This window comes from Drosophila miranda, chromosome XR (assembly GCF_003369915.1).
Source record: "Drosophila miranda strain MSH22 chromosome XR, D.miranda_PacBio2.1, whole genome shotgun sequence".
Taxonomy (NCBI): domain Eukaryota; kingdom Metazoa; phylum Arthropoda; class Insecta; order Diptera; family Drosophilidae; genus Drosophila; species Drosophila miranda.
In genome coordinates this window covers 27,450,403-27,476,100 of record NC_046674.1, presented here as the reverse complement: position 1 = coordinate 27,476,100, position 25,698 = coordinate 27,450,403, and the positions used below count along the sequence as shown (strand labels likewise).

General features: G+C 43.5%; 2 protein-coding genes and 1 long non-coding RNA gene across 9 annotated transcripts; 1 reads left to right on the top strand and 2 right to left on the bottom strand.

The window, feature by feature from the left end:
* Positions 1-10,079: 10,079 nt before the first annotated feature.
* On the bottom strand, positions 10,080-11,431 carry LOC117186400. 6 transcript variants are annotated; one of them, XR_004471488.1, is made up of 4 exons: positions 11,342-11,431; positions 10,639-10,867; positions 10,472-10,578; positions 10,080-10,425 (listed from the first exon to the last, which is right to left on the bottom strand). It is a non-coding gene; the product is annotated as an uncharacterized LOC117186400 (long non-coding RNA). The 6 variants fall into 6 exon arrangements; XR_004471490.1 differs by having other exon boundaries at positions 10,080-10,416; XR_004471491.1 differs by having other exon boundaries at positions 10,478-10,578.
* A 261-nt stretch (positions 11,432-11,692) lies between these two features.
* Positions 11,693-25,662, top strand: LOC108151094. Of its 2 annotated transcripts, XM_017279484.2 has the most exons (6): positions 11,693-11,807; positions 18,285-18,347; positions 18,424-19,006; positions 19,097-19,247; positions 25,211-25,327; positions 25,409-25,662. In XM_017279484.2, the coding sequence occupies exons 2-6, from the start codon at positions 18,288-18,290 to the stop codon at positions 25,524-25,526; spliced, it is 1,029 nt and encodes a 342-aa protein (XP_017134973.1). In that variant the 5' UTR covers positions 11,693-11,807; positions 18,285-18,287; the 3' UTR covers positions 25,527-25,662. The 2 variants fall into 2 exon arrangements, with proteins under 2 accessions (XP_017134973.1, XP_017134974.1); XM_017279485.2 differs by lacking the exons at positions 25,211-25,327; positions 25,409-25,662 and adding an exon at positions 20,271-20,984.
* Positions 20,691-23,503, bottom strand: LOC108151087. Its single transcript, XM_017279473.2, has 2 exons — positions 23,134-23,503; positions 20,691-23,069 (listed from the first exon to the last, which is right to left on the bottom strand). The coding sequence occupies exons 1-2, from the start codon at positions 23,267-23,269 to the stop codon at positions 20,902-20,904; spliced, it is 2,304 nt and encodes a 767-aa protein (XP_017134962.1). The 5' UTR covers positions 23,270-23,503; the 3' UTR covers positions 20,691-20,901.
* Positions 25,663-25,698: the final 36 nt, after the last annotated feature.

The following is a 25,698-nucleotide window of genomic DNA, read 5'->3' as shown; positions in this document are numbered from 1 at the left end:
CTGCCGCTGACTGAAGCATTTCTTGAACCAACAGGTGCTTTTATATTCTCTCTCTCCCTTTTTGGAACGCGTGAGCGTCCCCCAGCATAAGAAATCTCTTTTCTTCACACAGCCAACCAATCGGCTTCTCATTTTCCATTGGGCATTCAGCGATAAAGCGAAAGAGAGCAAGCTCAAAAGCTCAATTGGTTTGTTAATAATATTGACATTTTATTCTGTTAAATAAATTAATATTGTTAATTTATTTTTGCTGAGGAAGAAAATAAAAAAGAAAATTCTTCCGTGCGAATCCAGTGCAGGTTGGTCTAGATTGGGTTGGTTTAATTGTGTATTGTGCCAATATAAAGAAACATATTTAATCATTGTGGATAATATGTCAGGGCCAAAAGTATATTCATAAATTATTTCTGGCTTTTACGTGTCCAGTTGATGTGACCTTATGCATTGACGTTTTAAGAACGGATTTTTATTTGGACAAAATTGAGGCAAATTTTTGATATCTAAAAATAAACCGTTGCAAAAAGGAGGCAATATTTCAATGCATTATACACATTATACACAGAAGGAGCAGGAGTAGCAAGACGATAGGGAGTGGAGCGGACACACGGGGTAGTAGCAGGAAAAGAGAGTGAAAGATGGCTGCAGGGTAGTGCTGTAAAGAGCGAGAAAGGAACATTCCACCTACACGTATTATTTTATCATTTTTTATTATTTTTCGGTGCTTGCTTACATCTAATATGACTAATTTATCATGTATTTAAGAAGGAGGGGCCTATTGAAGGAGCAGTGGTTAGCAACGGGGAACAGCAGTAAGTAGAGCCGAGCAGTATTGACTAGAACACTTAAAAGCGTTCATTTGTTCACAGTTCACTTAGACCCAGTAGAAGGCGTGTGTGCAAGTACCAATCAGAGTAAGGCAGACAGTGTGTGTAGTAGAAAATGTTATAACTTGGGGAAAGTCATTCACAAATAACATAAACAGAAGCGGGCCCAGATGACTTCCCTGTGGCACTCCTGAAGTAACATTAACAATATTTGACAACACATTAGAAAACAAAACAGTACGTTGAGTACGGTTAGAGAGATAGGACAAAATCGAATTTATAAGATTCTTTGAGAGCCCTAATAAAGAGAGCTTGTGAATACGCAGAGCATGGTTCACAGAAACGAATGCCATGCTAAAGTCCGTAAAAACTACATACATCCGTCTGTCTGCCAACCACTTTGAAAACCACGGTGGATGGACCCGCAGAAAACGATATGTCCATAGATGACAAAAATGCTAGAAAAATGCTGTTAACGTGCGGTAGATGGTAGGGACACGGAGTGGATGCTTTGTAAATATGAGACGAGTACGTTGTTTGGAAAAAAGTAGCGAATTAATTTGCAATACCAACAGCAGAAGCTTCTGTTTTGTTTTGGTAATGAAGGGAAGGAGGAAAAGCATTTGACTTACGCTTAGAGTTAACGAACGAAAAGAATTTTTTAAGATCATTACGAAATTTTCTACTACATTGTGAAAGGTATTGATTATAGCACTATTAACGGCAAGGAACTGAGAACGAGCGGAGGAGTATAGGAGGATAACAACGCCAAACAAAAATTAATTTTTCTAGCTGATAACTACACCCAAAGTATACACCACAGTTTATAGCATCTTTTCGAGCAAAGCTTTGACAGATGGAACACTTATAATGTACAACAGAATAAATAAATGTAAGAAGTAGTAAAGTAAGCGTTCAGCAATGGATGGCGCCACTGATGCATGTAGTGTAACACCTACATATAAATGTAGCTTACACATGTGAGTAATCATGAAGATTTCGAAAATAATAATATATACGGTAGATTTCAATGTTCATATATACATATGTACATGTATGTGCGCACATATACATAGTGTGAAATTGGCGTGCAATCAAATACGGCTTCAAAAACTAAAATCTATGCTGTCTTACAGTAAATAAGAGTTTAAAACGAGGGGGAACGTTGTGAGTTGCTGCGGAGACCGCAACTCTACATTTATACCCGATACTTAGTCAGTATGGCTCTCCTCCGGCAGACGCCGCTAATTTTAAACGACACGACAAAGAGTGCGTGCGAGAGAGACAGAAAATCAGTCTGAGCGTGACGTCGGGAGCTGCGTAGCCACTGCACTGCACTGATTTCTTGCTTTTGGCTACAAGAATGATCCGATCTGATCCAGATTCAGCAATCTGATAGATATTATCATTATCTATGATTCTGCGCTTTAGTTTTCTCGAATGTGCAATATTGTGGATGCAACAGATTTTCGTCCTTTGTGGGGGCGCAAGGTGGTGGGGCGAAATTCTGAGATATACGTTTTATAGTGAGATCTAACAGAAGTGCGGATACCAAATTTTGTTACTCTAGCCTTAATAGTCTCTGAGATTTGTGGATGCCCCAGATTTTCGTCCTTTGCGGGGGCGGAAGGGGGTGTGCTGAAATTTTGACACGAAACGGTCAAGGTCCGATATCACAGGAGTGTGGATACCAAATTTGGTTGCTCCAGCTCTTATAGGTTCTGAGATCCTTGAACTCATATTTTGCATATGGCTATAATAATTATACGATCTGGTTGAGATTTTACACTCTTGAACATATAATCATCCTCTACGATTCTGCGTTTTTGGTTTTATCGGATCTTTAAAAATGTGGATGCCACAGATTTTCGTCCTTTGTGGGGGCGGAAGTGGGCGGGGCGAAGTTTTGAAATATTTTTGTAGTAGTGACATATCACAGAAGTCTGGATCCAAAACATCGTTGCTCTAGCTCTTATAGTCTTTGAGCACTAGGCGCTGAAGGAGACGGACAGACGGACGGACGGAGGGACGGACAGACGGACAGACGGAAAGACAGACAGGGCTCAATCGACTCGGCTATTGATGCTGATCAAGAATATATATACTTTATGGGGTCGGAAACGATTCCTTCTGGACGTTACACACATCCACTTTTACCACAAATCTAATATACCCCAATACTCATTTTGAGTATCGGGTATAAAAAAACTACTCTTTTTTCCCATACCACCTTATAATACGCCCAAAAATGTTTGAATTTCAATTGTAAAAGCCTTTAAAATGATTGAATTCTGAAGAAAATAAATGAAAACTAGTTAGTTTCTTAAACTTTTTATCAATGACAGTGCCCCCTCATAGAACACAATGACTTTCGATAATCCCCCTTATCGGGGGCTGATGCCAGATCCGCGACCACGTCCACCTCTTTTTGTTTGTTGTTCTTCTCCAGCAAATGGCGTTAACATGCTGCTTCGGGCGTGGCACCGTAGACCAGGGTCCACGTCCCGAACCGACCCCGGGGGCAGTGTGTCAGTGCCGGCGTCGGGGGACGACATCGGTAGCCGAAACAACAAACAATGATTATTGTTTATTAGAATAACAATATGACCACAAATGCCCAAAGCTGACACGTTTATTAATGGCCACAAAGCACCGGCACCGCCACCGCCACCTCCACCGCAACGCCACCTGAAAGCCTCTCAGCACTTTGGGGTTCACGGATGGGTTGTCAGGTTGTCTCCAGCTCTCCAGCGCTCGAGCTCTCAGTTTCTCAGGGTTCATTAATTGCTACCCGCATTATCCGAATCCTTGATGGCTAGCCTGCTTATGGATCTTCTGCTTATTATTTAATGAATGCATTCATTGATTTTTAATGATTTTATTAGCAATTAATTGCGATTGCTGGTGGCACAGCTGCTTAAGCCAGAGGCGGTGCTTAGGGGATCACAAGTGGAATAAATCATCGATGAACAAGCGATGGAGGAAGAAGAACAGCAGCAGATGGGCGATAGACACCGATAAACAGCGATTGACCAGCGATGAATAACTGAGTTTTCTATAGATTTCTATAAATATGTAGAACCTTTGGCCTTTAGGCCCTGTGCATAACCCTTAAGTAACCTTTCCAGATCGATCGTTCTTCTGGTGGCCATACCATAGACTGATCGTATCTCTGGGACACCAGTTCGATGTGTTCAAAATTGATGGAAATAAGCAAAGGGTATCTTAATTAGAGAGCAAAAAAACCACACAACGTTTAGCTTTCGGTAAACAACAGATATATCACCTGGAATAACAAAAAGTTTAATCGAAAAAAAATAACGCATACCAATGGATTCTATATAAGCTCTAAATTTGTGCATGACAATGGAATTTCGACAATTCGTCGTGAGGGCAGCAGCCAAAGGTAGCTTCAGTGACTGAATGACAGACGGACTAGCAGACAGACAAACAAACAACAAAACAAGAGTTGAGCCAGCGGGTCAGAAGCGAGGCATACAATTGACGATTAATCGATTAGCTGATATTTGACACCCGGACAATTATCGGCCACGAATGCCACTCAACAACACACAGGTCAACGGGGAAGAGGGGAGTAGTGTATGTGAGAGTTGAATGCATGTCGAATTCCGGGCCTGAACAGCAGCCTAAACAGCAGCCTGAACACTGGAGAACACGCACAACTCAAACATACACAGATAATCAACTGCGTCGAAACTCCCCAATCAACAAACAATCAAGCCAACCAGGTAATTGCTATATCCACTGCCAGCCATATCAATATCCATTTCCATCGTCGATATGCATAAATGTATGTAATCATCACTAAGTAATAATCGTCCTCATACTCGTACTCGTACTCGTACAAGGATTTAGACGAGTAGGGGATGTTGTTGAAGACTGGTTTGAAAGCTCCATAATGTTATCTCCTACTCGATTTGATTGAGGAAAATATATTGTTTATGGGAAATGGTATTTCCAAAACTTCAAAAAAATCTCCAAACATAATTCCAAAACTAATATCTATTATCTATCTTTTTTTTATCTTTCAGAAACATTTTATTTAAAGCTCTTATCTTTTCCGAAGCCCCAAATCAAAGAGCATTCCCAAGTCGCATACAATTTTAACTATTTATCTACGCTTTTATGATTCATTTTTGTTTCTTTTTTTTTTAAAGACCAATCTTGTTTTGTGTGGCTTTTGTTTCTTATAACGAGATTATGACAGTTTTGTGGATCGTTCGCCGTTTTGTTTTATGATATCTCTAGCCGAAAATTGGCCTTAACGATCGACCGATCGCCGATCAGGCAGCAATCAACGCCAAGACGGGTCCAACTTTCGATAGATCAGAATTTGCGGGGGGCTGGCTGGCTCTGGATCTTTGGATCCCTGGATCTAGATCTCAAATCTATTTTTTTATGTATTGTCATAAATAAATTTGCACATTAAGTGTAAACATTTCATTTGCATTTAAGTTGTTCTGGTTTACAAGAACATACTACGAATATTTTTAGTCAAATTTCTGTGTTTAATTTTCTTTTTAGTGATGGCACCCTGCAACGATTTTTATGGGCCTAGGAGGTGAAGCGACGTTGAAGTGCATTGAACCTTTCATTGGAACGGATCCGAGCTGTTGAAAGGAGAACACTGATTCGCTGCCGACAAAGAAATCGCCAATTCATTTTTGATTTCCATAAAAATATGAATATCTGATAAGCACAGACTTTCTGGATCTTAATTTGCTTAAAACTAAGTGATAAATGAGATGAAGTACAGAGATACGTTTACGTTATGTAGTTATTTTACAGCCATACAGCTATGCAACAATCTGTAGAATAGCCAAGCGAGTGGTCTAACAGATAGAGATTGTATTAGATCAGATATGATCATTTTATAATATATATACATAGCTATTAGCTTTATATGAATGTTAATCAAGTAAGAAAAGGAATACTGAGCCCTTCAAGCGGTTCATAGCACATATGATCGAATCTAACATTGCCCCATTTGTTAAGCAGAAATAAGCAATACAAATAATATCTGTGCTTTTCAAAATGAAGATTTTGCTCGAAATGTATGGCTTAGATTGATGATAAATACATATTGTTCGATACCATAAATTCTGATATTTAATAGTATGATTATCTATAAATAAACACACCATTTTTGTCTTTAAAGGTGTCTTTGAACCATCAAATATTACATACACTGCCACTGGCTCCTGTTTGAGGCACTTGAACACCAGTTTCCATATGCAACTCCATATATGTATCTATGTATCTCTCAATCGCGTATCGTTTATATCTTACTGAAATATCTAAAATCAATCTAAACTATTTGGGAGAGCTAAAAACATTAAGTTTATTTTTCATATATGTTTAATCTGTTGATTTTTACACTTGATTTTTTTGTGAATAATAATTTTGCCATTAAAATAAAGATGGCTTATCTCACAGTCAATGAATGTCAGCACTTTTCCTATCTGCATTTCTGTTTATGCGTGTGTCTATGTGTGTGTGTGTATTCTCCCTCGTGTTTTTGGATCTATGTGTGTTTTTGTGCCACAGCATATGTATTTGTTTGGCCTATTTAGGTAACATTTTGCTTGTAATTTCCACAGAATGGCGGCTAGGATGAGCGCTTTTGCATAGCTAAATGCCTCACACAGACATCCTCCACAGACCCTCCACCGCTCTCTCCGTCCCCCCTCCTTCCTTAGCACACAACATCCCAGCATCCCCACCGTCGCTCATGTCCCCTACACCTAGTGTTCCCATATCTTTTGCCTTATTTTATGTGACAACTTTATTTATTTAGTTTCTTTTTTGTTGCTGCTGCTGTTTTTGCTGTTTTTTCTGTTGCTTTGCCTCTTTTTTTTCTCTTTATATTTTGTTGTTAGTTTTAGCCCATCAAAAACAGAGAAAAAGAGAATCACAGAGGGAGAAAGTCTTGATTGGGGGGAGACGCAGCAGAAAGAGCCTTTTGCATGTCTGTTTCTGATACCCTACACGTATAGAGGGTATGCGTATTGGGATATTCACGAAAGGCTTTCCAGACTTCCAGAAGGAAGCATCTCAAACACATACCTTTAATACACAATCATTTTCTGTTTAGTTTCCTCAGTTTTAGGAGACTGATTTGTTGCCTGCTTCCCAGTTTAAGTGTTGGAGCTGCCAAAAACTATTTCAACTGTTCAACTATGAGATAATCAAATAGATCTTGCACTCCAATTTTCCCGATGATGATCGGGCAGCTGAAAGTGTACACAGAATTCGTTGCAGCCAAAAATTGCTTTCAAGTATTTCTTTTTATATTATTTATTTCTTGTTATGGTTCTTTTTGCTTCTTTTCCAGCCTCTTCTGCTGGTTCTTTTTTTCCGCCGCTTCTTGTGCTTGCTGTTAGAGATGCGCTTTGCGCTTTTTGCGGTTTCTTGGCCATGTTAATGACACTCACAGGCCCAGCAACAAAAACATGGAAAATATGGTGGCGGAAGCAGAGAGAAAAATAAATGTCACAGTAACACATAAAGGGGTGGGAGTACATATCGTACATCTAACACCTCTTCAAGGGCCCCCCTGCCTCCCTTACCGCAATCCCTCTGCCGCTAAGATCCGTCTCTCAATCCTCCCAAGACCCCTCCTGACACCATCTTCAACTACACACATACATATGTATGTACATATTTGCTACACAATCCCCTTCAATATTCACCTGTAAACAATTACAGTGAAAACTGCAACTCAGATAGAGCCGTTTTAGAGGAACTTTTTGTTGAGAAAACTATTAGAAAGGATCCCTGTAAGCCGAACATTGGGAATAAATTGTCCATTCAAAAGAAACGCTAAATAACTTTGATGTAATGATTATTATTCGATGTTTACGTATATTTTCTAGCTGTATACTCGCATACAACTGTCTATATACTACCTACCTACATATCTATCTATCTGGCTCCTATACGTACATATCACTTGGGCCGATGTTCTACTGTCCTTGCCTTAGAACACATTAACATTGGGCATCTAAGCGCTCAACCCAAAAGCCCAGAAGCAGCATCCCATCGCATCCTCCAGTCTAACCCTCTGCCCTTCCCCTTTTCTAAATTTTCCTCTCCCTGTCGCTCTTCCTCCTCCGTCCACCGCCCTGCAGGCTCTTCACGTTGCCACTAATGGGACATTTGCAATTAAATTACTCGAATAAAGCATGTAAATTGCCAGTGAATGGAGGCGGCAGTGTGGCCCAACCCCCATCTCTGACACATAAGCACAGGAAGTACCCGTCCGTCCACCTACCTTCCTCTCTCTCTCTCTCTCTCTATATATATATTTACCCTGTTTCCCCCGCGTAGAGGTGAAAGTGCGGAGCCAACAGTGCGTATGTGTAATGTGCTTGGGCCTGGCTAAGTATGCTAATGCTAAGGCTACCCCCCTCCCCCTAAGAACCCCAGCAACGACAACAACAACCAAAAATTAATTTCGAGCAAATTAAAAATTTAAGTTTCATGTTTCCCAAATGCAGCAAGGTGGCAGATGGGTTTCCAAGGTGAAAAGATTCAAGGAAATTGTAAAGTTTCAAATTCGAAAATGAGGGAAACTCGAAATAGTCCGAGTCACGAGTACGAGTGTACAAGCGGGTCCGGCATTACGGATGCCGGATCTCGCGCTGTTGTTTACCTAATCATTCATAGACTGCAGCGGGGGGGGTGGGAGTGGTGGTGTGGTTGAGCGGAACAGAGAGAGCAACCTAGAATGAAGAGAGGTTGTGGTCCGTCTGTCCTTCTGGCCCAACGGCGACGATAGCTGCGAGAATGTTCCCGCAGAGTGAAATTCTCTCTTCAGCAGACACACGTTCTTACACTCTCCTCCACAAGGTGCACCAATCATACAAGGTAAGGTACATATTTCGTAGGTCCCTCTCTCTCTCTCTCTTTCCAACTCTGCATATCCGGCTTTTTAAATCCTGCGCATTGATGCTTAGAGCGCCAGATAGAGAGAGAGAGAGCAAACAAAAATTTCCCTCAGCATCAGCTGTTTTGTGGCGGAAAAGAAATATTTCCTACCAAACTGTTATACAGCCGTGGCGGGCAATTCAAACGACTCCGCTTTAGGTTCATTGAACCCCCATGTGGGAGCGCTTTGGTTGGAGCTCTGGTTGTTCTTTTTTTGCCCATTTTTTTGGGCCACCAATTACATTGCGGCCAATTCTCGGGGCTTATCTAAAGCCCCAAGTCACGATTTCAATTTGCAAGCGAAAAGAGCCCCAAATCGATCTATTGATTTCATATTCAGCTCTCAGAGTGAACGACATAAATCAAAATCTGTTTGCGACAAATGGTGACAGAAGCGAGACGCACCTCAAGGGCATCGTAGAGTAGGGGGCGGGGTGGGATGATCTAAGGCAGGGTCTAAGCAGGTTTTTGTGGAAGAATTCCCGATATGCTGCAGTGTAATGCGATAGGTGCTGCAGACCACAGTACCAGTATCCCCCTCCTTCACTTTGGGGACGACGCCGCTGCCTCTTACGCGCAAGATCGGCCTGGAGCCCGCCCGCAGACAGACAGACCCTTGGAGACTATGTTGGCAATTAATCAGCTGATTGCCTGGCCGCAGCAATTAGCCGGAATGGGACGGAGCACGCACTTGCCGTAATGCCGTCCCTTTTTTCAGGTGCAGAGGAGAGCAGAGAGAAGAGCACAGGGCCTCGCCTTGCACGTTTGCCGCTTCCTTTGCATACCAAAGCAGAATGCGTTGACGGCAGCAGAGACGCCAGTAGCGGCAGCAGCAGAGAAAAAGCGCCAAAGAAAAGACAAAAGCAAAAAGACAGCAGCAAAACAGGAGGCTCTTCAGCCGGTGGGCCGAAGCATTGCATACTCTTTCCATGTGGCAGCTACGAAAATGTATAGGCATTGTAGTGTTGTAGTAATTCCTACAAATTGGGCTAAGTCGAAGTGTAAACCAATTGCAATTTTCTATGTTAGAATCCATCAGCTGCTTAGCCCGCATGCAGTATGGCAGTATGGCAGCACTGTTACTTTTGCCGAAACTTCTCGCAATTTACAGCAACTTGCCTCCGAAATATCACATATTTAGGTTCGTTCAGTCTTCCAAGTCCTCCGCTAATGCGAAAGATCGAATATGCGACCACGAATTACTCAAAGAATGCATGGCCACAATGGCACAACGCCCGGCTATAACTTTGGAACCACAGACCACACACACAGAGAATCATTGTCATATATGTACATTTCTATCGAATCAATTAGTTTATTATTAGTATATTATTATAGTTTATTAATGTGCCAGAGTCAGAATATCGGCGGCAGCCTTGGCATCGGTGAAGACAATGTAACGGGTCTGGATCACGAAGCCCTGGCTATTGCGGATCACAATCAGACTGTGGGCGTAGCTCAAATGGGGGCAGTGACATATTTCTGCGAGACGCATAAGCTGGGCGCTCAGCCAGGTGGGAGTCGAGTTGGCGATTAGGAGCAGCTTGGCTCTTCCAGTCATAATGGCGTTGACGATGTTCTCGTAGGAGCATTGGAAACCCCCGTCCGCCACCAGCACAGCGACTAAGCTCATCTTTAATAGCTGCTGAAACTAAAGCACTATTAGATCCTGCACAAATTGTCTTCTTCTTACGTACTCAAACCTTTTTTTCAACGAGATGCAAATTTATTGATGTCTGTTCTACCGGCAGCCTTTCTGCCGAACTCTTTGGCTCTTCTTTCGACTGATTTTTCTTGGTAATGTCTATGGAATTAAGCAAAATATTAAATTTTGTTATCCGCAAAGTTTCTTACTAATTCGTACCTTTTTCTAAGACTCCGAGTTTTTTTCCGGCCGACTTTTTTCTATGTTAATGACTAGACAGCTCTTCTTGTGACGTCGAAAGTTTGACAAGCTAATCATACCGATAACCTTTTGACAAATGTGACCAGGGCTGTCACCACTGTCTAAAATTTTGCTGAGAAGCTTTGCAGTCCTTATTGTGTTTTAGGCGCTTCGCTCGTTCCAAGAAATTACTGAATGATTGGTAGAACTTTTGGTAATATTAATATAAAGTATGTATATTTATATAAACATTTATAAAGTATTTAAGGCTGCCCTACATCAGCTAGAGTTTATAAAAAGGTGACCAGAGTGCATCAATAATCATCCGCTGTTAAACGGTAGCCCTACTCAATCAGCTGTGCGAATTGTTAACAGAGTGCTTGCTTGGGCAGCGTTAAATTGTATTTAATTTGTGTACTATTCGGTGATCAGAGCGGATAAGGAGTGCATTTATTGTGCAATCGAAAATACACGATACCTTATTGAAGGGTATACAAGCAGCGACGTCAACGACAACGCCAACGCAGTGCGCATGAGCAGCGGGTTGAGAGAAGTGGCAGCAGCAGAACTGCGCAGCCGCCAATGTTATAAAAAAAGACCTGGACTCGGAAGCGTCTTGACGTTGGCGCTCAGCCGCTGCGCTGTCGCTGTCGCTGCCTATCTCACCTACCTTTACCTTTACCTTTGCCTCTGCCACAGTCGCTGTCGGTGCCTCTGTCCACCTTCGCTGCTGTTCCGCGCACTCAAAAGCCGTTGAAATGCGAGCGCCGAGCGTCGTACGAAATCAGAACGTTGCCGCTGCGCAGACGCATAGCACGCGCCCAACACACCCACACACACACGCACACTCCCACACGCACAATCGGGACTTATATTCGCTTATACTCGAGACGCCACCCATCCACCCGCTCGAGCAAGCCGGCTTGCCATATAAATGTATTGAAAAAACTGAACAATTATTAAAATATTTCCACAATTTCAAGGAATCTAAACAATTATTTTGCTAATTTTTTCCGTTTTTATACTGTGTGTGATTTTTTTTATTGAGCTAAAAAGTTTCCTTTGGGTTTTCAACAGTGTGTGTGTGTGTGCGTAAAGAATTTTTTGTAAATATTTAAAAGTGTTAAATAAGTGGAGTACATTTACAGGTAATTTTTTATCTCAAAAAAATGGAAAACAATGAAATATGTATATCGAGGAAAAAAATATACAAATATATATATTGCAAACAGTTTTTTGAACACATTTCCCAAATGGTGGAAGAGCAATTTTCCTAAAGCATTACGCAATAAATGATGAACTAAGGAATGTGTGTCCTTGTTAAAATCTTCAGAAACTCTTTCGAACTCCTGATGGTCTCTCTATGGCGGGAAAAGGTGCACATACATCAGAAAATGTATGACATTATTTTTTTTGTGGCAATTTCAATTGCAATCAACACTTTGAATCGATTTATGTGTGCTATTATCTCGTCCATCCACAAAATATGTAAAATTAAGGCATAGAAATGTAAAATTAAAACACAATCGCATTAGCATTTCTTATCTTAAATTATGCGGCAGAGTATTAAACAAGAGTTTCATATAAATTCTGATAAAAAAAAAAGGGGAGAAGGATTGATGTTCCAAAAATATGGTACGCTGCGGTGCACAATTAAAACAAAATTGTATTCGCATTCTTATCTAAAATTATGCGGGAGAGCAATAAACAAAAGTTTCATATAAATTCTGATCAAAATAAGAGAAGCATTTTTGTTCCGAAAATATGGTACTCCGCGAGGTTCAGCGACATTTACACCCAAACGAAATTCAATTCTGAAAAGTGCACCTGCCAAGGAATTCCAGAATTCACGGTACGATACGTTTGGTTCTGCCGTCATTCAAATAATCGAATTAACCCCGAAATCTCTGGCTGTTTGGGGTTTCGTCGAGAGCCAATTGAAGTGCTACCCGATCGGCATACTAAAGAGGGGAGGAGGCCTTCGTGGAATGGTCAGGGTACTCGCACTCGCACTCGTACTTCGTACAATGTGCAGTTAATAGAACCCGCTATGCCAGGGAATTGGGGAATTTTATGTGCCCCATGCCACGGCACGGCGTGGCATTTGTGCATTTCAATGAGGCTCTCTTTTAACGTGCCCCTCTGAGTAATTGATTCCACACACCGAACAAAAAGCGCTGTTTGCAATGACTCAAAATCACTTGGCCAGAAATCATTTTTCGTTTAGCCATGAATGCACATATAATATATATACACTTTATACGATTTTATGTAGATATATTATGTACATCACGTTGGGGGTTCTCCATTTGTGGAGTTGTGGTATGGAATGTTGTGCAAAAGGAAAGAAAGCAAAAGTTTCTGTTTGTTGTTGCGCAAGAAAACGTCAATGTCGTTTTCGATACAACTTTCTATCACCGGATGGGTCACCCAGAAGTGGGGAAAAACTATTCAAGTTCAAGGAAAGCCCCAGTTTGTTCGATGCATACTTTCGAGCGCCATTGCCATGCAAAAATAGATCTGTGAAGGTTTCATGTGCCATCTGCAGTGGGGATCGGGATACCGATCTCCTCCGCTCACTGCTGACCTTCACTGTTGGGCCGTTAAGCCGGCTTGGTTTACTGACCCTCCCTCCCGTCGGAGTTTTCGCTTTCGATTAACACTCTTTAAATGCCAAAAGCGCCAAGGATGCCAAAGCCAGTTCCAGACGTCACGTCGGGTCAAGAGTAGCGAGAGGAGACGATACCGGGAGACTGGTAGACTGGTAGACTGGCACGCTTGTTCTCACGCCCTGTCGTGCCATAAATTGTGGTCTCTCGTGGCACAAAACAAAAGAAATTTCAAAACGGAAATATCTCAGCGATGCCTCAAACAAAAAACTGGAAATTTAGCTTAAGTTCTAACTGAAACCGTACATACATACATATGTATGTATACATGCATACGATTCTAAGCCAGTAATTGGGCCATTTGTTTGGCAAAGACGGCAAAGATTCATTTGCGGTTTTCGGGGGAGCCAGAAATCCGTATTCCAGTTGACACATTGACACATTTTTCTTGCCTTGAAAGAATTGGCCATTGATCGACCGATCGATCGACAATCGAACTGAAGCAAAGCGAAGTCTTCTCTTTGAATATAAAATTTACGCATGTTTGCTGGGACTTGTTCAAAGACACTTCTACGTGAGTGGCATCCGTGAGGAGACCGAGACCCATGCGTCGAGCCGTACACTAAATACAGCCTCGAGCTATCCATCCATGACGATTCTTGCTCGGGAGTTGACTTGACAGAGACACTTACAAGTCTGTTTATGTTTTTGCTTGTTTATTTATGGTTAATTTATTTATGAACTTATAAAATGGACTTATCAAAAAGCCATTAGCCACTACAAAACGGTTAGCTCCACAAAAGAAGACACACACAGTTTCTGTAAACAGATTTCGTGGGAGATTTATTTCTTTGTGCCAATTCCAGAACAGAACCACTTCGCTGCAAGATGGAAGAAGCGTGAGGGAGAACCCAAACCAATTAGTGCTCTGCGGTTCGTTAATAGATTTTTTCGATTTCCATTCGATGCCATTCCCATTTGCAAATCAGTTGAATAATTTCTAAAGACTTAAGAGTGTGACCTCCAAAGGGTATTATACTTGGATGAACGTTCGTTCGTTCATTCGTTCGTTCTGTCATGCCTGGAGCTTACAGAATCGTGACTGGTGCAAAAACTGATGACAGCAATGATGATTATCATTATTATGCGTATCAATATCATTATTCCTGATTTATTTCTGTCGCCCAAAATTCGAGACCAGTTTTGCTGTTGTGTGTGGGCTTCTCCACATCAGCATACTCGTACACACGTACATATATGTATTTCAATCTATTTGTATCCGTATATATGGCGCCATGCCATATATAAATCATACAATAGAAAACGGAGGAAATAATACACGTAGCTGGGTTTCTTGTTCAATTATTGATGTGATCGAAACATAAATGAAGAACCGAACATCTTTTGTGTCATGCAGCCCCAAAGAAAAGAAACAGAAAGATCGCATTGGCATCACGATACTCCCGCACTCAGTTGCCATATAGTACGGACTTATGTATGTCTTATCTTAGCCTTCACTATCTTTGGATTTCCATAGAAAAATGTAACATCTGAAAAGTCAATGGTGTGTGGGGAATTTTTAATAGTGTTGTGGGCGTCTCCATGGTCCTTCTCTGCACGACTTTTGACACCACTCATTACGAGCCGAGTGGACATCTTTATTGGCTCGATTATTTCGGACCCGGTCACGCCCCCCCAGACAGCCAGCCAAAAAAAGACGACAAGACATCGATTGCATAAGGTGATACATTTATTACCTTTTTTCGGTCGCTGTCTGCTATGCACTTTATTAATGCGAGTACTCGTGTGGGGATTGGCGGGAATTGCGCAATGGAATCGAACATTAAATAGCCACATGCGAAAGACAGGGGCTACCTCCACACATCCACGCTGGTGGCGCTTCTTCTGGATCGCGGTCTCCCCTTTACACGTTCAACTTCCTTCGGTTTTTTTTTTGGACTTCAACAATTTGGTTAATTTACAACTTAATTTCTGTCATGATTTTCAATTTATCAGAGGCCCGACGACCAGAGGTCCCAAATTTCGTACATTTTCATTTCGAGAAACGGACCCCAGCCCTCCCGCTGCTGTCACATTCTCCTGCTTTACAATTATGATAAACGCTGTTGGTTATTGCCAGTTGTTGTAATTGCATGTTGATTGTTGTAGTTGTTGTTGCTGTTGCTGTTTATTTTTGTAGTGTTTTTTGTACTTTTTCCCTCTGTTTCATCCACAAGGACGCCATTTCGGCTTTGGTGTGTGTTTGCATCTCTTTTTGGGGGCGCCCATTAATCGTTTTTTGCCGCTGTCGTGGAATATTGCATGTTGCACGCTCATTTAACACAGTCGCGACCCAGGCCTGCCTGTCAGCCTGCCAGCCTTCCAGCTGCCTTATTGATTTCTGGGCCCCAATTAAAAACCCAACACTCATGCCTAATTACGTCGCTGGTGCCAGGGCAGGACAGGGCGCATAAGCATGGGCATGGGCCATGGGGCAAGGGGCAAAGGCAACAAACCTTACTCTCGAGTGGTTGCTTGTAGGTGGCAAAGCCGGGTGGCAGGTTGTTGTTGCATTTAACACCTGCACTAAGCTCCTAATTAACCGCCAAGCAGTGCTTAATCACTTGGCGAAACTTGAGCTCCGCAGCCAAAGACCTGAGTTTGCTCTTTTCTCCACCCATGCCTCGAGTCTTTAACTTTTGCCGCCATTAAAAGCGAGCAGAATTTCGGTACAGATTTCCAATGCAAATATTGAAGATTGACGGGCTAGGCTAGCGAAAAATAGAGATAGACATTTTTATGTATTTTCAGTAAGGATTGCTAGAAAAAAAGGGATTCATTACTCTGAACACAAAGGTCACGGCGAAGTGTTTTATACGCCATAAGGTTTGTTAATTGCCGTTTTTCAAGCATCTGATCATCCAAGATACGTATTTCGAATATCATATGAAATACTGAAACATACTCCATTTAGTCATAACAAAAGCAGCCTTTCTTGCCACCTCGATGCCGACTCAAATTAAGTCCAAGTCGCAGTATCCACTCCCCATCTCTTATGCTCCACAAACGCACCTTGTGGCTCATCTCGCCTGTCACTCGAAAGCCTCGAAAGTCAATGGCCATTGAGAAAAACAACATAATATTTGCTAAAATATCTAAATTTTTGCATATATTCTGAATTCTTGGCCAAGAAATCAATGTGTTTGCTAGCCAATTTGGTAGAGTGGGGACATTGGACATGCCCATGCTTCGTGGGTTCGGGGAGGGAAGAAACGTAAATAAGCAAATAAATAAAACCACACTTGGACATTTAATGAGATTCGAAGTCGCGAGAGAGAGAGAAAGAGAGAGAGCATCTGGATATATATTTTTAGCCCCCAAAAGCTTCTGTGTTGTTGCCTTTTTGTGGTCGGAGGGGGCCGGACCGGGTTCAAGTGCCGGAGTTGGAAACCCGTTTATGCATTGGAGCCCCCCAGCCTCAGCCCCAGCCTCAGCCTCAGCATTAGTCTCAGTTTCAGCTCCAGATCCAGAGACAGCTCCGATTCCTCTTGTGCTGTTGTGTGCGTAAACTAGATGATGCCATTAAAAATGTTGTTTAAAATTGAAAAAAAAAAAGAAAAGAAAAAACCGAAGACAGAATACCGTGCAGCTATTGACAGTTTTTAATACACTTTAAAGGTGGGCCTGGGTCTTGTCCATGCTGCGAAGAAGGAGTATAGTATGCCCTACAGAACTCAATTAATATCCGCGTTTAGGATCGTAGGAGTACTTTTGTTTTGCAGTTTGTCTCTCAGCTTTTCATGGCACAGACGGCTGGAACCCCTCGGATCGGATGGCTACATTTAAGCATTAATGAGATTACCAGTATATCCCCGTTACGGTATGAAAAAGTCAAAGTTAAAGTGTTCCCCATAAATATTATCAGTAGTTCCCCTCAAAATCCAAGTCTTTCTATTGAACATCTGCCTCTACAGCTCCCAAAAAAATTGATCAGGGTAAGCAGGGTATCTACCAACTCGGTCCTTTGCTAATCCTTCTCTCTTGATTACTTTTCTTTGCGCCAGCAAACATGTTTAACATAAAAGATAAGCCCCAAAGGGTATGAAAAAAAAAATCATATTTAAACAAAAAAAAAGAAAACAAAAAACGTAGCAAATATAAATACATACGAGTATTTATCCGTCTGTCTGGATTCCGTCTGGTTGTTGGTGTGTTGCTGTTTTGTAAATTTATTTATAAAGGGCACACAGCCATAAAGTCGGAAAGCGGATCAGGTGGACGTCCTTGCAGGCATTATACAGAGACAGGCGCAGACACAGACACAGATACAGATACAGAGACAGTGGTGCAAGAGGTGGAGGTTTCGGGTGTTCAGATAATTCCGCAGGGAAAATCAAGAGCAGCTTTTCAACGGTAATTGCAAAATCAAATTTACATTCGATGGGGGAAAGCAATTAATAGAAAACCTGCTGAGGGAGTTTCTGTAAAAGACTGGAAATTCGGAATTAATTTGTTCACTCTTTAATGGCAATGGCCATGGTCTTCCCAAGTGTGTTTACGGTTATTTCTTTGGGACTTACAATCAACTCAGAATCCCATCATTCATTATTGTGTTCTTCAGTTTATCTTATTCCTTGAAGATGGCCCATCTGCAAGAGACAATTCTCCGCTGAGTTTCCATTCAGAAGTGCCGCTTAGAGCACTTTTATCTTGAGGTAACGTCCCTCATGCTTCGACTATCATCAATTCCGACTGATTCCCTCTGATATTCTGAGCTATTTTTGACATTTAGAAATTCATTTGGTTTCAGCGGAGTTCAATGGTTTCCGTGTCCCGAAAAGTCCCAAAATATAAGCCATAAGGACTACAGTCCTTAGTCGTCATTCCTCTAGTCCTCGTTCCACTGTTGTCTCCAAGAACCCATTTCAAGGGAATGCATTCGATTTCAGGCCCTATGTCTGATGTCTGATATCTGAAACTGAATCCGCATTTCATTAAATTCTTTTTTCTTGGCAGGAGATGCGGCGACAGTTGACAGTTGGGTCGGGCTTCACAATGAGCACGCTCCGAGTGGTTCTGGTAAGTGGTTTTTGGCCAATAGAGTTAGTGACCGAACCTACATATGTCTGTCCAATATCCCTCCCATGTTTTTCAGCTGCTGCTGCTCGGCGTTGGTTCGGTGCTGGGGCACGGCCGCCTAATGGATCCTCCGGCGCGTAATGCCATGTGGCGCTTTGGGTATCCCAATCCCGTGAACTACAACGACAACGAGCTCTTTTGCGGCGGATATGCGGTGCAGTGGGAGCAGAACAGCGGCCGCTGCGGCGTCTGTGGGGATGCCTATCACGTGAAGTCGCCGCGCCCACACGAAGCGGGCGGGGAGTTCGCCAAGGGCATCATCTCGAGGTACTACACCTCCGGCCAGGAGATCGAGGTGGAAGTGGAGCTGACGGCCAACCATTACGGCCGCTTCGAGATGTTCCTCTGCCCTAACAACAATCCGCGACAGGAGGCCACCCAGGAGTGCTTCGACCGCTATCCCCTACTGATCTCCGGCAGTCGGGAGCACCGCTACCTTATACCGCGCGATGCCAAAAAAAAGGACATCTTCCGCTACCGTGTCAGGCTGCCGGCCTATGTCACCTGCACCCAGTGCGTCCTCCAGTGGACATACTACACGGCCAATATGTGGGGCACCTGTGCCAATGGCACCGAGGCCGTCGGCTGCGGCAAGGCAGGTAAGTTGCCAAAGATAGAGTTCTTTCTCTTGCCCGTGTCTCATCTGTAAACCCACAATATCCAACCCCCCTATGTCCTCCATTGCACAGAGACATTCAGGAATTGTGCCGATATAGCCATCATTTCGAACACTGGCGGTGGTGTGCCGCCCATTTTTGTTAATAACAAATCACCATATCTGCTCTACTATCGGGACTATCGGGCGCCCGAGGACAACAATGTCTTCCCTTTGATTGTGCGGTGAGTACGGTGTACGGTGTACGGTATACGGTATACGGTGCGGGGATGCGGGGGAAAATGTTCCGGCTAGATATTGTAACCGGTTCGGAAGCAACCATTTCATTAATCGATTCGGTAGTACGCTTTCTTTAACTGTTTTACTTCTTAGCCACCTCTTTATCTATTGTTTGTCTTTCCTTAACTTTTATTTATTTTTATTTCTTCTGATTTCAAACTTGATTTATTTGTATTACCGCTTCTTCGAGCTCTCGTTTGCCTCAGCTCCCATTCTATCAATTCATAACCATTTCTTACAGGAATTCATTTCCTTACCGATTCCATACTATTTCGCTTCCTCTCGACTTTATCTTTATTATTTTAATCAGGGACCCTACATAATGACAATTTTTTATTTTCGTAACTATTCAGAATAGCCGCACAGCAGTATTAGATATACCGGTAAACTACTCTAGGTATAACCTATCCCTATAATTATCCCTTTTAAGCATGTTCTTCGGTGATAATAATAATTTCCTTCCTTCCTTTTTCCTTTTAAAAGATAATAGGTAGTTGAGAAAAAATGAGAGTTGAGAATACATTCCTTACTATTTGAGACATTCTCAAAACGTTTCCATAAAAAAAAATTAAAAATCAGTGTAAAAAAATGGTATTTTTAAAAAAGTATTAAATTTTGCGTTGTGCTCTATTTTTGATCGTGTGATATTGTGTGATATTTAAAATAAAACTTAATAATAAGTAACGGTACTTGATTTTAATATTAATTGTTTCCTTATAATTTAACAATTATTTTACTCCACTCCTTTTAGTTCCTCTTTCTGGTTTTTTTTTGAATATATTTAATTTTTTTTTTACCCGTTTCATTGCCGATTGGCTATCCTTGCTATCCTTGTCTCTACTATCCCCAACACGATGCTGATTCCTTATTCATAACCGTTTCTACTGACTCTAACCGTTTCGCCGTTTTCTTCTCCTTGAAAATCTGCCATTTGAGAAGACAATTCTAACTCTTGCTTTGGTTTTTAGCAATGCCACGCGGCATGCGCGCAAACGAGCCCACGCTTAACCGCTTACTACCTGCTAAATGCTACCCGATACACAGCTTACCCGCATATACCCGGTACCCGGTACCCGCATAGACAACTTACCCGATTCCAAAGTTCTGTTCTTCGCGCCACGAACCGGGGCTAGAGTGGCATCCGAAACGGGTAAAGGTAAATGCGAGTCTACTAAATATTAAGCAAAAACGGTTATGGTTTCCAAAACACACACACACACACAATATACATTTTACATATACTCATAGACACACTTGCTGTATATAAATAAATGCTTGAATAAACATAAAACATATATAATTCGGATTTATATTGTTTTCTGTTTCGGGCATAGCCGATTCGCAGCTCTTGGTTTTCGCTTCTCTGGGATGGCCCGTATTCAATACGATTCAGTACACAAGAAATTTATTTATTAACATTGATCTGTCGCTCTGGATCCAGTGTCTGTTTGAGTGGGTCTGCAAAAACGAAAACTAAAAAACAAAATTTTGATAACCGCATTGAAACGAAACGTTGATAAGCCAGTGCCTTCTTCAATACGCAACAATTTTGAAAAAACATTTAAGAATCATCAGTAAAATCATGGAAATTGTGGAACGTCAGCTCTTGAGGCACCGTATCTCCGGATAGACACAGACCAAGATCAGCATGATGAACAGGAACATCTGTAAAGTCCCCACCAGGACTTTTTTGAAAATCTCTACACCCTTGTTATCGACTACCAGGTGCTGCGTCGAGGCACGTATTTCAGGGGGCGGCAATTTTGAAAGCTTTGCGCGCCCCCCTAACAAACGTGACTTCCAATTCTTGGCCATGAGACTAGAGCGTCGTGGTGTGGCTGGCGGTGACCGATCCCTGGGAATCTCTGTCTGCGTGCCGGAATGCACCTGCGTGGGAATGTGTAGAGAGGATAGCGTCGTCACCAGTAGGCGCTCCACCATCTTCGGAGTTAGTCCAATGTCGGCTTTATGCTCGGGCGCTTGCGTCGAGTTGCCATTGGAGGTCAAGCATGTCACCATCGACGGGGTCGAGACTCCATTTGGGGTCAAGCATGTCACCATCGACGGGGTCGAGATGCCAGTGGTGGACAAGCAGGAAACCATCGACGGGGTAAGGATGCCATCGGAGGTCAAGCTTGTCGCCCCCGAATACAATGAGGCCAAAAATTCGCAAAATGGTGACTCCGCGTCCGAACTGCCAGTCGATGCCGATTGAATGGATCCCATCGCCAGGTCGGAAACGGAACGAGCCAAGCTGTCCTTTTCTTTGTCGTTGATGGCTCGTGCCTCGTTCACCAGAGGACGGAGCTGACTCAACAGCAAGCTGGAATTTTTGCCCAGGTTCTCGAACACGATGCGGCACAAGGGGCTCATCTCTTGTATTAGATCGGAGTAGGCGGCAGCACCAGCACGTCGAGAATCAGCATTGGAATCAGCAACAGGAGCCGGAGTAGGCAGCAGTGGGATCCCCTGATCCATTTCGGCATCTGAATCGGTATCGGTATCTAGATCGGTAGCTGGATCGGGCTTCGGACTCTCTGTTTCCATCATGCTATTCATCTGCAGATTGTACTCCTCGATCATGCCGAACGACTGGGCCTTGGCGATAATGCGAGGCTCCTGCATCATCATTGGCTTATTCTCAACGTGCCGGTATTCTATTTTCCTGATGGCCACACTCTTCTTGAGACTGGGGCGCATGGATCTGAAGCTGGTGGATGGCGTGTAGTAGCTGCTCGAGGACTCGTAGCCCTTGGCCTCTTTGGCCTTGCCGCCGGTGATGGTGTTGGTCGAGGGTTTCGGGAGTATCTGGGGTGGGCCTCCTGCTTCAGTGCGGTCTAGCGGACCGATGATGACCTTAAGATTGGACCGCATCCGTCTGTTCATCAATGTCAGCGTCTGGAGCTCCTTTTTCAGATGGGCAGTTAACGGCTTCGGTATTTTCTTCTGGTCCTTTGGGGGGACGGAGGACACGGCTGCCAGCTGCTCGTAAGTGGTCTCCTTTGAGCTGTTCACGTACGGGTTGAGCTCTACGACCATCTCATTCAGCTTCTGGTAGCTCTCCGTTAGTGCCTCCACGGCCGCTTGGTCAGATGCGACCAACAAGGCCGAGGCAATTGGGACGTCGCTACTCGTGGGCGCAGGCGTCTCATCACCAGTGCTATTGATAACGGCATCGTAGGCTTTGTCGGAATGAAAGGAGCCACGACTGGCCGCGGGTCTGGCGGGAAAGCGATGTTCCGTCAAAAGGTCGTCGACGTCGTCATCCGGCCCCCCAAAGTACGTGAAGCTGGTTCTTGACACCTCCGCCAACCCTTGGGCATGTGTCCCACTGTTCTGATCGGTCAGGGCGCCGGTGTCACCATTTTCTCCTGTGGTGACGGTGCTATTCTCCAGCACCCGCAGGTTGCGAGCTTCAGTGCGCGGCATCTTCTTGTTGGGCACTGGCCTAGCCAGTGGGGTCTTCAGTTGGCTCGCCTTTGTCACAGGGGGCTGACCTCGGCGGGCGAGTCCTGCCACTCGAGTCAGAAACTCCCTCCTCATCTGGGCACCGGCTGGAGCTTTAGCCGGACGTGGAGCCGCAGCCTCTGCCGCTGCCTTTGCCGCAGCCTCTGCTGCAGCAGTTTTGGCTGCTGCTAAAGTGAGAGCCGTCACCAGTTGCTTGGATTCACCCGAAGATGGACTGTAATTAGCACGGCCGCTGAGGGTGGTCCTTTGGACGCCAGTCACCAGCCGACGATTGCGTCCCGAGCGTCCTTGAATTTGGGCTGACCAAAGAGCAAAGGATAAGCACAAACTAATTTGGAACGTGGAAGCTGCATAACTACTAACCAGTCGGTGGATACTGCACCGTGTGGTCACCCATATTCACGATCTGCGGCTGCAGATGAAGCGGCACCCGACAGGCCCGTGCCTGGGCCTCGGCCAACTCCCGCAATCGAATACGTTCCATCATTTGGGATCCCATCGCTGCGATTGCGTTCGGATGTGTTCACTTGGTGTTTGGTGTTGATAATTGTGTGACGTGACTGTTTCTTTGATGGCTTACGCGACGCTTCTGTGTTTTGAAAGCTGCTGAGCTTTTGACTTTTTTAGTTTTAGTTTTTGTTTTGTTTTACGATGATAGAAAAAATATATTATAGACCGGATATCAGACGACAACTTCCTTACGAGACCGAAATCAGTGTTAGAATGAGAAATTTCACTCTCAAAACATACAAATGTTACAAACAGAAAACAAACCGAGAGCTAGATGGATTCCGGGGGGATGGGGGTTTCTTTAAAAGTTACGTCTAAGGTCTTTGATTTGGGAACACATACATTTAACCAAAACGGCAACCTATGACTTTACTTTTATGCGTCCGTCAGTATCCAAAAGATGGAGATCATCCATTATCTGGCTTTCATAAGACAATAGAAAGCTACCACAAAACTCAAAAACAGTGATATTATTTACCTATGTACATATATTCCAAGCAAATCATCGTAAAAGTCCTATGGTATCGATCTTTGCAGACTCATACATAATGCCATTATCTACCTATATTTAGGGAATCATTGAAATCGAATAATTCTTACGATCGGATACATAGGCAAAAACCCTGTGGGATCCACAATTTCAAAGACACGGAACTCGATCCTTGCAGACTCATACTCATATTTAAAGAATCGACAGAGGGGCTAAAGGAACTCAAAAAGATCCATTAAGTATTCCCCATCCGCTCGTACACAACACGTCTACGGTTTCAGGAGTTTTAAAGATATCTTACAATCGGAACACCTCGAAGATTCTATCAATAAAATGAGATCATAGATGCTACTGCTCTAGGAGGAAGGAATTTTTGAAAATCAAACTCCGCTTTTTTTTCCAGTCAAGGCCTTTTTTTCTGTTTTTTGTTCTTGTTCTTGTGTTTGTTTTATTTTTTTTTGTAATGCATTGCTTTTTTCTTGCCGCCTGTGGTGTTACCCCGATGTTTTCCTGAACTTTCCTCCAGTTGGTCAGCCCTCTAGGCCTTGCTTTGGTTCTTGGACTTGCCCTTCAGCTTGGACTTCAGCTTCAGCTTAAGCTTCTGGATCATGGGGAACTTATTGCGAGACACCGTCTTTGGCAGTGCCTCGCAAACGATGGACTCAAATCTATCACGATCTCGGTTTTGCACGGGCGTCGCCATGTCCGAAGGCGTCTGTCCGGGACCAATCGGCTTCAGAGGGCGCCCCACCATCGATGGCACCGACGGCACCGATGGCTTAAGGAAGCATCTCTCCAGATTGTAACCATAGCCGCTGTACATCGGGAGACAATGGTCCAGCGAGGTAACGGCATTGGAGTTGCGATGCCTCACCACGATATCGGTGCGGGGCGTTTGTATCTTGACCATGGCTCTGGAACCGCGCATGTTAATGACAGAGCGGCCACTGCCGTAGTTAATGCGCAGCTCTGGCAGTCGACGTTGCTTCTCCATCTGATTGCGTCCCTTCCGCTGCTGCCTCCCGCTGGACATCCAAAAGCGCACGCAATGCAAAAGTTTAATTTTTTTTTCCTAGATTTTGATTTGCATTTTTGGAAAAACGACAACTACAACGGACAACTATGACGGACTCTAGATGAGAAACGACAGTTGTTTCCTGGATGAGTGACAGATATTTCCTTGATATAGTAGTAATATAGGATTGCCTCGTTCATCCCACAGTTTCGTTACATTTTACGGACCAGATGTTGGTCTTGGAGTTGGAGAAGATTCCCTCTTTCACAATTTTAGCGGTTTTAGAGTAAAAGGAGTAGAAGGACCCTCCCCGTTTAGAGACTGGAAAATCCATACATTCCATGGATATGTCTCATTCGATAGACTTTCCGCCTTCCACTAATCTTCATGTTTTAGCTCAATCTTTTGGTTCTATCTTCTTGCAGAGATCAAAAGTGCATTGGGGCATCGGCATTCCGTACGCTGCCTGGAATCGATCACTGGTGCGAGATCAACTGCCTGCGCTATCCGCCCAATTGTCCGGAGGAGGCCTGCCACTGTCCGTAAGTAGCGCCCTTGAATCGAGTGAATGCCCGGACTACCGCAGACTACCGCAGAAACATAATCCTGACTTGTTTTTGCAGTCAGGAATGCGTGGCGATTGGGGAGCTGGCGGGACGCGAAGGTGCCGACACTTACTGCATGGACGAATGCCTCAATTACGAGTCGGACTGTCCGCGCGACAGATGCCGCTGCCAATAGTCCGTGGTGTATTCCCAAGCTGTGCTGCCTATTGCCCCACCCCCAATGGACGAGAGAGGAGAGTGGACGAGATATGTGAAATAGAGGAGATGTATATCGAATATCGGGAATGAATTAAATTTGATTAAGAAAAAAACTGCCGGCGACTTTCAATGGGGTATCCCCTCTTGTA

What these genes read in the sequence shown, in the direction of transcription:
- LOC108151094 (XM_017279484.2), top strand. Translation starts at nt 18,288, where the DNA reads ATGCGGCGACAGTTGACAGTTGGGTCGGGCTTCACAATGAGCACGCTC. An exon ending in GCACGCTCCGAGTGGTTCTG is followed by an intron (nt 18,348 to 18,423) that starts GTAAGTGGTTTT and finishes CATGTTTTTCAG; the next exon opens with CTGCTGCTGCTCGGCGTTGG. An exon ending in GTCTTCCCTTTGATTGTGCG is followed by an intron (nt 19,248 to 25,210) that starts GTGAGTACGGTG and finishes ATCTTCTTGCAG; the next exon opens with AGATCAAAAGTGCATTGGGG.
- LOC108151087 (XM_017279473.2), bottom strand. Translation starts at nt 23,269, where the DNA reads ATGGGATCCCAAATGATGGAACGTATTCGATTGCGGGAGTTGGCCGAG. An exon ending in GGTGCAGTATCCACCGACTG is followed by an intron (nt 23,070 to 23,133) that starts GTTAGTAGTTAT and finishes CTCTTTGGTCAG; the next exon opens with CCCAAATTCAAGGACGCTCG.